Below are 10,857 nucleotides of genomic sequence, written 5' to 3' on the forward strand. Positions count from 1 at the left end.
TCTCCTCTTCCTCTCAGCAAGAAAACAAACACACACATTTCTTTAAGATCACTGAAATGCCACTGCTGTGTGAAACTGTGTTTGACAAAGTCCTTTGTCCAGAACGGGACATTCGAAAACTTTAAATTGTGTCCCCAAATTACAGAGCTACATTTACTCTAAACTTGCTTAAATATAGAAAGAAGTTCTACTAGGTGGAGGATTCACAGTTTGGCCAGTGGCACACACACTTTGTGCTCAGTCTTGTCCTCAGTCTGGCTCACGGCCCACCGTTGCATAAGCAATATTTTGTCAGAGGAGATGACATGCACGCATCAAAACTCTCCCGTACGGCTGCCCCCGGGGTCGTCTGCTTACACTCACGTCCTGTGAGCGTGTGAGATGTTGAAAGCCTTCAACATCACTTAATTCCTGTTATCTATTCTTATTTATTTAGCCAGCGTGTTCACGGCCGGATGCATAGTGACAGGTGCGACCACTGTGATCTAAAAATGCAGGACATCTGCTTAACAAGCTGGTTAATTAAAGATATAAACCAGATACAGCTGTGCAATATTACTGTAGATTATAGATTAGAGAAAACAATGGATTAACAGCTGAATGTGATCAGATTTTTGCCATATTGTGATAAGTCCTGCATTCAATCTCCTATCTAAGTAAGGCTTGTTTTAACATAGTGACAGTCAGTGCATTTCTTGTGACCCCCCTTTTCATTACTCTTCCTTTGCCCTTTCTTTGCTTCTTTTATTACTTTTCCTATTGATTTCCTGATTTTCCCCCCGTGGTTTTAAAACTAGTTTCCAAGGAGTGCGTTAAAATTGAGTTGGCATCGTTATTGTGACATTTTCTGCAGGCTCGATGCGAAGTGAATGAGACGTGTACTCACCACATCTTTATTTTCTTGGGAACTTTGCTCCTGCAAGGCAAAGAACATCAAGAAATCAGTCAACAGGACAAAAGCGAGGCATGTGGGTGCATTACTGTCATGCCAGCATGTAGTAAATTCAAGTGTCCCCCAAATGAAAGGCAGCTGAGAGATATGGCATTAGCAATGATGCATTCAAGTACAGTCCTTCCTGCTGTAAATTAAACATACTCTCACGCTTGACCTTGGGAACTTGGTAACCTGGTAGAATGGGGTACAATGGGATAGTTTCTCTAGCCATGTTGTGTACCGAGGAGTCCCTGAGATTCTCACCATACTAACACCTCACATACCCATACACGTTGTGGCGAAACCATGACAACGCATTTGCTTGTTGCGCAGGCGGAGGGGACGGGAGGAGGGTGGTGGTGGGGGGGAGGTGGGGGAGCAGCAATGAGTTACAATGACAGGGAAGCGACCACACTGCATTGAGACTGCAGAGGAAACAGAAACAGCCATCCCACATCAGCACATCAGCTCTGTCAGGCTTCACTGTACCCTGCAAGCCCCGGAAAACGAAGTCCTCATGTAACACCATCCACAAATAGAACAAACGACGAGAGTATTGATTTGCCTCCAGAGCAATTGCTGCTTTTAAACAGGCCGAGGAAAAAAAAAAAAAAAAAAAAAAAGCAATATATTTCATCTCTCTCCTCTGGCACTGACAGGGCATCCGAGGCAGCGGACATTTTTTTTCCCCCCCTCCTTTCACGGCACCTGAATGCTAATGAGGGGAGGATGACCACAGAGCTACAGGCTCTGCCTTCCAGTGGCTCAATGTGCAACGCTTGAGACATTATGCTTGTTTGAGTGGACAATTCTTGTCCCATGCTGTACTACACTAACATGTAACACAACACTGGAGAGAGAGAGGACTGTGTGTCTCTCGGTGGAATAAATAACTCTTTGGGATGCTTCGGTAGCATCTTTCTATGTCACAGGTGGATTGGAGGGGGATTTCGAGAGAAGCCAGGACTCTCATGTCCACATGTATATTACACCACTCACAGTGGGCCAATTAGGTGATGCAAATGTTGTAATAATTCACTAAAGCTCCTGGTGGAAAGATGTAAAGACAGCAGTCTCATTAAATCCAACTGATGAGGCATATACCTCCCTCCGTCTCCTCACTGCTAGGATCAAACACTTCATGTTCTCATCTCAGTGTCACATCTTGGACCTGCAGTACTGTATACTTAAAGCAACAGCTTGACAGCAGCTTACATAAAGAGAATAAAAAAAAACTGGGTCGACTGGTAACAGCATATGATTTTGGCTGAAAGGCAAAAAATAATAATAATAATAATTATGGAGCCTTTCTATGCTGCTGTGAAACACTGTACCAACCTGTACAGTGCAACACAAATGCCTTCTGTGTGAAGGCGTAGGCGTTTGTAGTGACAGAGATATCATCTTTAGCTCCAACATGTATTGTGCACACGGTGGAAGCATCACTTTTGTCAATTTATGGTGCGCAACATCCTTGTTGGTCATGATTTCCAGGCGACACGCCACCGGTAAAAGCCACCAAAATGTGGGTCATCTTGAAATACACATCTAGCCTTTTTTTTTTTTTAAATGGATCATACATGGATGGAACGCTTCATCCTGACTGTGCCTGATTTATACTAAAGGGAAATTACATAAACTGAGGCACCAACGGTGCATTCAGGTTTGTCTCTGATTCAAAGCAACAGTATATGAAAGTGAATATAAATGTAGATGTTTTTTGTCTTACCGTTGGTAAGAGCGGCTCCATTTGAGCTCCTTGATCCGTGATGTCCATCTTTTTCCTCTCCTTGGATTCACAATAGGCAAGTCGTGATGCGCTACTCCGCCTCTGTCCAACGCTGGTTGAAGACGATGGTGGTTGGGGTTTTTTTTTTTTTTTTTTCAGATTTCTGTTTTTGTTTTGTTTTTTATCCCCTCCTCACGTTCACCGGTTTTTCTCAAATGGAGGTAGCAAAGCATTCCCGTCCTGCCCTACATAATTTACGCATGAAGGAGGGGAGGCAGTGCTTCCCATTTACACGCGTTATTCGAGCCTGGACGCGGCGCAAGTGGGAGCCGCTGCGCGCAGCCTTTTTTTATCCATGAAATCATGTGCGAGGGCTATTCCTTCATAAATATGCATTTATCCAAATACACACAGGAGCGGGCATGCGTGGATATATTTTAGTCTAATAAATCTCAAATGAAAAATAAAATCTCTTATACTAGGTTACTGACAGGGACGTGTGTAACGCATGAATTTAAAGCAACCCGCCGCGTTTTATACATATCTCCATGATGTAGCCTCCTATAGGCGGCTATTTAAGCCACATCTCTTCCCGTCATGTCGCCTTCAGAGGTCAGATCCCTCTTGGCAGCGGAATCTAATTTAAAGGAAGCAGCAATAACCATACAATCGTGCTGCAGTGCCTTCCCAATGAAGGCTGAGTTACCCATGTGCATTTTCTCGACCACCGGCCTGCGCCACACATGCCTTCTGTCACTGTGATCATATTTTGCACTCCTTTCGATTTTGAATATATATATTTTTTCGCATGATGCTCTATTAAATGTTCTCAGCAACTATCCTGTATAACAAATACACCGGCTGCATCATTATTTCTAGCCGCAGCACGCGATGATGCACCGGCGTAGTCCGGTATCAGCATCCAGATTACACTAGGATGCTGCAGCGGTGAGGTCTATACACTGGCGCCCTCTTGTGGTTGAATCCATGCAACGGCACCTCGATTCAGCTCAATTAGGGTTGCTGCACTGCAAATTGGATTGGTTGGAGAATCATTAGAATTTAATTTATGCTACTCGCAGTGCAATTGTTTTTTATCTCAGTCCACGGACATGCGATATGCATGTAAATCCTGCAAAAGAAAACATGCAGGATGAAAGTATATCACTGCAATAAAGTTAGCCTGCTAAATTGATGCAGCCTTTAGTGAGGGAAAAGTGTGTTTCAGTATGATTACCAGTGAGTCCAGGGCAATGATTCCCATCACGAGGATCAGGACAGGATTTCGCAGGATCCCATGCACTTTGCAGGTGTGTCCAACAGAGCCTGGATCAAATCACCAGATCACAGTTTTGAGGTGAACAGCTGTAACAATACGGTTTTGTATGGATCCGTTGAAGTGTCACTTACTTCCAAAAGTTTGGTGGATGTTTGATGACCACCTGCCTCCAGCACCTGGGTGGGAGTGAGGTCAGGATGTTGTTGTTGATCCGGATCCGGATCCGCCCCAGCCTGGCGTCACGGCACCCGACAAGATGGCCGAGACTACGGGACGAAAGTGAGAGAGGAAACAAAAACACTGGCGTGCTATCCCTGCTGCAGATGCAAGAGCTGCAGAGCTGCTGGAGAGGACCTAGTGCAAAGATTTTTTAAAAAGCTGGATGATCGGTTAATTCAAGACTCCGTTCTGTGGGTGACATTTGCGGTATGCAGACAAATTGTGCTCCGAGCCATCTCGCTGACAGAACGTTTGTCAGGTCGTCTGCGTTGGCTAGCTAGCTAGTGAGCTAACCATGCTAGCTAGCTGACAACACCGTTAGCGAGAGAATACGCGTTCATAAAGTGACAGTCAAGTAATTTCGAAATAAACAGTTTTTGCTACTTGTTCGTTTCTGAGGACTGAAATTCGTTGCAGCAGCAGAACTTCCCCTAGCGGGAAATTGGATTGAACGCACTACTTAACGCTTAGCTAACTGGTTAGCAAGCTAACATTGCGGATTTCTCGTTTGCAGCTTCGGAGTTAGCATTAGCGAACGTCTGTTAGCTTGCTCAGCTGTTTTGGGTGACTTGGGGTTGTTCCGACACAGGAGAAGACACAACAGAGTGTATGAGTGTGTGTGCGTGTGTGTGTGAAGGAAGGACATATTCCTCTGTACATAAACGTACCCGACACGGTTCCCGGTAGGCCTGGGTAAACAGGTGTCCTGGAGGATAAACATTAACGGTACCGGGGACTGTAAACATAAGTCAAGCCGAGGAGATCTCAGCCGTGCTGTTGTTGGACCGGGCGCGAATCCAGGCAGCATCACCATGGCCCATTCTCCCGTTCAGGGTAACCTGCCAGGGATGCAGGTAAGCCAAGTGTCGTTTAAATTTGCTCCGCAACAACTAGTTGCGGTGACTGCCAGAACAAAATGTACACTGTGTCGACTCCCTGCTTTTGGGTTGCGCGGACTGCTCACTGCACACACACACACATCTAACTCAGTGGTTTTAGGATTCAAGTAGCTACACCTCTTAAAAGTCGGAAGAAGTCGGAAACATTTGTCATGGTAAAAATGAATGTCATGCAGCCTAAACATGCACGGGACCCCAGGCAACATAGCAGCAAGTTCATGTATATCTTTGCTATGCTTTCATCCACTGAATGCCACGTCTTTGCAACAGAAATATAACCTCATACTTCAAAATTCCAATATTTCATGCATCACTTGAAGGCAGCGGAGCTCTCCAGATCCCCTGCACAAAGAAACTATCATGCACACATGAGCCTTGTTCTTGCCTCTGCTGCTGCTATCTTTAGGATTGTGCCTATAGGGGATAATTGTGTTGGGTTGATAACTAGTGGAGATAAGCGTTCCTAATGTAAACTGCTTCATGTGCTAGGCTAGATCCCCCCCCCCCCCCCCCTCGTGCAGGCTTGTGAGCAGACTTATCAGGTTTGGAGGTAAATGAGTGCAGATGCAGAATGTGGGGGGAGAATCGGGGCACAGAGGCAAGTGGAACTGAAGTTGTCGCATGTCAGCTGCGATATTTTATATTTCATATTTAAAGTGAAATGATCAATCTCTTACCCCTGCAATGGAAGTAGTAAATTTACAGCAGCAGTCAGTATTTATCTGCCTTTTGACTGGAGGCTCTTGTTCCAGTTTGAACCCTCATTCCCTGACAAAGCATCTAATTGTTTTCCTGAACTATAACTCATTCCTGTATCACTTCTTCATCTGTTCTGCACCACACTTTCCATTAGCACAATCACACTTTAGCGTGTTGAATAAAGTCTCTCCACCGGTGTCATAAGGATCCCGACTTTTATGCTGCAGTTTCATGTTTAGCAATCTCCAAACGCACATATTGACCCTGTCCCTGCTCCAAAGAGGTCAGAAAAGGAAGTTGTTTTTGTCAGCGCCTGCTCTTGTGTTTCCCACATAACAGCCTCTGGAGAGTTAGGTCATTTTAGTCCGTTTCCTGAGGCGTTCGAGTCTCTTTTTTTTTCCCCTTCATTCCACACTCGGATGTCCTTAGGACAAGTTGCGCATCAGAAAGTGGAATGATGGTAGAGATCATTAAAAGATGCAACAGGGTGTTGAAAGGGCTTAAATGTCACCCAGGCACAGGTCTTGTGTTATTTAAATTCATTTTTTAATCTGCATGTTGTCCAATTGTTACACTCTTTCCCTTTCACTCTCCTGTGTCTTTCTCTCTGTACAAAAACACAAGGTGTTGCAATGAGTGAATTAATGTATCCTGGAAGAATGGCCCCCTGCTGGTGTTTCCTACGCTCCCCAACATCCAGTTCTTTTCAAACATTCCTTTTTCTTTTTTTCCTGTCTTTTTTTTTTTTTTTTTTTTGGAAATCCGCCTCCCCTTTCCTCCTCCTCTGCTTTGCCCCCCCCACTCCACCCCGCTTCCCCCTCACCGTCACCGCCAGAATGCCAAAGCTGACCCGGAGGAGCTGTTCACCAAGCTGGAGCGCATTGGCAAGGGTTCGTTCGGCGAGGTGTTCAAAGGCATCGACAATCGCACCCAGAAGGTCGTGGCCATCAAGATCATAGACCTGGAGGAAGCAGAGGACGAGATCGAGGACATCCAGCAGGAGATCACGGTGCTGAGCCAGTGCGACAGCCCGTTTGTCACCAAGTACTACGGCTCATACCTGAAGGTGATCTTAGTTATACACATGGACATGAATATAGACACTATTAAATCAAGTTTAAGTTCTGTGTTTATTATTTTTTTTTCCCCTTAAATCAAACCTCCAAGTGAACAAACGAGATGACACACAGAGGGATTTCTGTCCTCCTGCCCACTTTGTCCCGGAATAATCCTAAATTTAAAACGGATTAGCCTCAGATGACTCACATGACACCCACCAGAGCCCCTGCTAGTGTCATCAGAAGTTGTTTACCTGGCTCTCGACACTTTGCTGTCGTGCTGCTCATTCTCTTCCTTCTCTTGTCTCCTCTGTCCCAGGACACAAAGTTATGGATAATTATGGAGTATTTAGGTGGAGGCTCAGCCTTAGACTTGGTAAGTGATTCACCGCACCATGTTGTTGTTGTTGTTGTACTGAGCTCTGTATTTTTCTTTTCTAATCATCCAAAAAAAGTCAATTAACTATCTGGGTTACTCCCCAGGAAATTGGTTAGCTGGGGTGTGTTAAATACCACCACCCACCAACCCCATGATCCAGTTTAAAAGAAAAAAAAAAGTTCTAGATACATTTGTAATGAAGTGCCTGCACCACAAAAAACTACAGCTTGATCTGATCTCACTGTGGTTAGAAGCTGACTTTGAATTTGAGGCTTTTTCTTTTGTTTGTTTGTTTCTTTCTTTCCTGAAGATGGAGCCCGGAGCTCTGGACGAGACCCAGATCGCCACGATCCTGAGGGAGATCCTCAAGGGCCTGGAGTATCTGCACTCGGAGAAGAAGATCCACAGGGATATCAAAGGTAGCCGAGTGAATGAATGAGTGAGTGAGTGAGGGAGAGTGCTGCCATTAAAGGACGCAGGTTTCAGTTGACTTAAACGGCATCAGTGAGCACACACACATAAATATCACGTAACACGTTAATGGTATGGATTTCCACTTATGGCTTCATTCATTATGTAGTTTGGATTTCAGCAGGGAGCCGAGGGGAGCGCTGCAGCGCTTCGCTAAAAGGCTTTTGACAGTTATTTCCCTGTTTATTAAATAAATAGGTGACACAGATAAACGGCTTTGACATAAGTGTCTGAGGATGTAGCACGGCGTCTCACTCAGTCTGTGCCCCCCCCCCCACCACCACCCTCACCCTCCACAGCTGCCAACGTGCTGCTGTCCGAGCAAGGAGAGGTGAAGCTGGCAGACTTCGGGGTGGCCGGCCAGCTCACCGACACCCAGATCAAACGCAACACCTTCGTCGGCACGCCCTTCTGGATGGCCCCCGAGGTCATCAAACAGTCGGCCTATGACTCTAAGGTGAGGTCGAAAGCCGTCGAGTTACATCACACTCCTTCTGTGTCTATGTCAGAATAAGACTTAAGTCGTCACCCTGTCTCCCCAGGCTGATATCTGGTCTCTGGGCATCACGGCCATCGAGCTGGCGAAAGGCGAGCCGCCTCACTCAGAGCTCCACCCCATGAAGGTGTTATTCCTCATCCCAAAGAACAACCCGCCCACGCTGGAGGGGAACTACAGCAAACCGCTCAAGGAGTTTGTCGAGGCCTGTCTCAACAAAGAGCCCAGTTTTGTACGTTTAAAAAAAAATTTTTTTTTAATTGTACGTAAGGATACAGATGTATCATGTATCACTTACTGGACTGTAATCTTGCTGTTGCTAAATGCAGTTTCCCCACTGAGGGACTAATAAAGGATTTCTTCTTATTATTATTATTCTTATGTGCTCATCTCATTCATTCACTTTTCCAACAGAGGCCGACCGCCAAAGAGCTGCTGAAGCATAAGCTGATCGTTCGCCACGCGAAAAAGACCTCCTACCTGACCGAGCTGGTGGACAAGTACAAGAGGTGGAAGGCAGAGCAGTCCAGAACCACAGAGTCCAGTTCTGACGAGTCTGACTCGTAAGTCTGACCATTTTCATTCTTACAAATCATATCCGTATGTCGTTGCTACTCTTATTCCTCTTATTTTGAAAAGTACTAAAATAAATTTGACACATCCTGCTGAGGGAGACAAACCTCCTGTGTGCTGCTTGTCCTCCCTCATTTTTTATGACGAGCTTTAAAGCATTTAACTTAAGAGACTTCGTCACCGACTCTGATAAATGTCAAAAAAATCCTCTTTAATATCCGTCCAATCAGAGAGCAGGATGGCCAGGCGTCGGGAGGGAACGACTTCGGCAGCGACGACTGGATCTTCACCATCCGAGAAAAGGACCCCAAGAAGCTACAGAATGGGGAGGGACAGTCAGGGGCCACAGATCAGGTGAGACATGACTGGATCACAGCTTTAATAAAAAAAAAAAAAAAAAAAAATTCAGATCATCCTCTAGGATCTGATCCAGATCTTCACAAGAACAAGGTTGCAGGTCTTGTTTCATAAGAACCAACCCATGATTAAATGTTGTGATGTTATTTGGAGAAATGTGCATGCTGCGCTGATTAAAAAAAAAAAAAAAAAAAAGATCCCCCTAAGGTGAAGCTGTGCTACTTTAACTCGCTTCCTTCCCCCCCACCCTTTTTTTTTCTTCCAGTCTCACATCTCTCTGTTTTGTCCACAGACAAAAGACATTCCAAAGAGGCCTTATTCACAGAGCCTGGCCACGGTCATCTCTCCGGCATTAGCAGAGGTAAAGAGCCACATCTGGATAACCTCTGGATAACACGCGTTTGTCTCTGATCAATAACCAAACCTGTCCCCTCCCTCCCAGCTGAAGGCGAGACAGGAGCAGGTGAACGGGAACCCCATGGTCCTGGATGAGCTGAGGGAGGCCATCCTGCTGGCCGAGGAGGCCTACCCCGGCATCTCCGATTCCCTGGTGGCCCACATGGTCCACAGGCTGCAGAGGTAACGGCATCCACGCCGATCCCACACGCAAAAAAAAAACCAGAATCCTCCATCGTCACGGCGTCCAGATTTGTGCTAACCCGTTGCCGTTCCTGTCTCGTCTTTCCGCAGTTTCTCCACGAGCAGGACGTCCTCCTCCTCCCCGTAGTGATTGGCTCTCTGCCCCCAACCCTGCTCTCCCAGGCCCCCCACCCCATACCCCACCCAGCCCCCCAATACCACAGCCAGGTCAGAGGGTTAAAAAGTCAGGGGTCATCTCATTCAATACCAGCTGACCATGTTTGACCTCCCGTGTTTGTGATGGGGGGGCGCTAACCTAGCCTGTAAAAAAAAAAAAAAGAAGAAATTACTGAAAAAATTACTGAACTCCAAAGCGGAGGATAACAAAGAAACTCCGGAGAGTTTCTTTTAGCCACTTATGAAAGGGGGGAGGGGGGCGACTGTGGGCGGGGAGAGAGGGCAGTAGAACCCGTGGACTCGGCTGCAATAGGACAAGACTCGAGAGTCAGAGCGACCCGCCAGAAACACGTCAACAGCCAAGTCGGACTCTGGGGCTCTGACGATGCCAGACGCCTCACGGCACGGACGCCTCTCTACACGGAATTTTGCTCAACGAGGAGCTGAAGAATCCCTCAAGCCCCACCCCCCGTATCCCCCACCCTCCCCCCAAGATCCAAGACCTGACTTCAGTCCCCCTCTTTCATGCAGGCGTCATATCCCCAGAACCTCTGAAAGCATGCTTGATGAACCTGCAGGGATATTATCTTAGCGTGCAAGCTGCACTTGTGTATGTGTGTGTGTGTGTGCTTAAAATGCACAATGTGTGTGAGCGAGGTTGCGTGCGTGCGTTTCGTTTGTGTGTGTGTGTGTGTGTGTGTGTGCACGTGTGCTCTTGCGTATGTAAGACTCCCTGTTTAGGCAAATTGCAGCATTCTTAATGAAACCTCAGGTAAAGTGCTTTAAGTGGACTTTGTCCTCCAAGGCAGTGGGAGAAAGGGGAGGGGGGGTAAGGCTGGGGAGGGGGGGTAAGGCTGGGGAGGGGGGGGGGGGGGGCGTTGGTCGCCGTGCTGTACATGATTACAAGTTGTCATTGCGGGAAATGAATCACTGTGTACAAAATGGTCATGCGCATTTTGTAGATATTGATAATGTTTAAAAGTAGATATTTAAAGATTTCAAAAGTTA

General features: G+C 46.4%; 2 protein-coding genes across 4 annotated transcripts in view; one reads left to right on the top strand and one right to left on the bottom strand.

Annotated features, from left to right (window-relative positions):
- Positions 1-3,074, bottom strand: part of LOC121177825 (sodium-driven chloride bicarbonate exchanger-like) — a 28,742-nt gene extending 25,668 nt beyond the window's left edge. For all 3 annotated transcript variants that reach the window (XM_041032178.1, XM_041032177.1, XM_041032179.1), the window contains exons 1-2: positions 2,664-3,074; positions 887-916 (exon numbers count right to left, since the gene is read on the bottom strand). In XM_041032178.1, coding sequence (XP_040888112.1) covers positions 887-916; positions 2,664-2,711 — 78 coding nt within the window. In that variant the 5' untranslated portion in view covers positions 2,712-3,074. The remainder of the gene's footprint in view (positions 1-886; positions 917-2,663) is intronic.
- A 1,111-nt stretch (positions 3,075-4,185) lies between these two features.
- On the top strand, positions 4,186-10,045 carry stk24b (serine/threonine kinase 24b (STE20 homolog, yeast)). Its single transcript, XM_041031923.1, has 11 exons — positions 4,186-5,015; positions 6,595-6,825; positions 7,137-7,193; positions 7,507-7,615; positions 7,967-8,124; positions 8,210-8,395; positions 8,578-8,726; positions 8,967-9,090; positions 9,386-9,454; positions 9,536-9,672; positions 9,784-10,045. The coding sequence occupies exons 1-11, from the start codon at positions 4,974-4,976 to the stop codon at positions 9,818-9,820; spliced, it is 1,299 nt and encodes a 432-aa protein (XP_040887857.1). The 5' UTR covers positions 4,186-4,973; the 3' UTR covers positions 9,821-10,045.
- The last annotated feature ends 812 nt before the right edge of the window (positions 10,046-10,857 follow it).

Source organism: Toxotes jaculatrix, chromosome 24 (assembly GCF_017976425.1).
Source record: "Toxotes jaculatrix isolate fToxJac2 chromosome 24, fToxJac2.pri, whole genome shotgun sequence".
Lineage (NCBI taxonomy): Eukaryota > Metazoa > Chordata > Actinopteri > Toxotidae > Toxotes > Toxotes jaculatrix.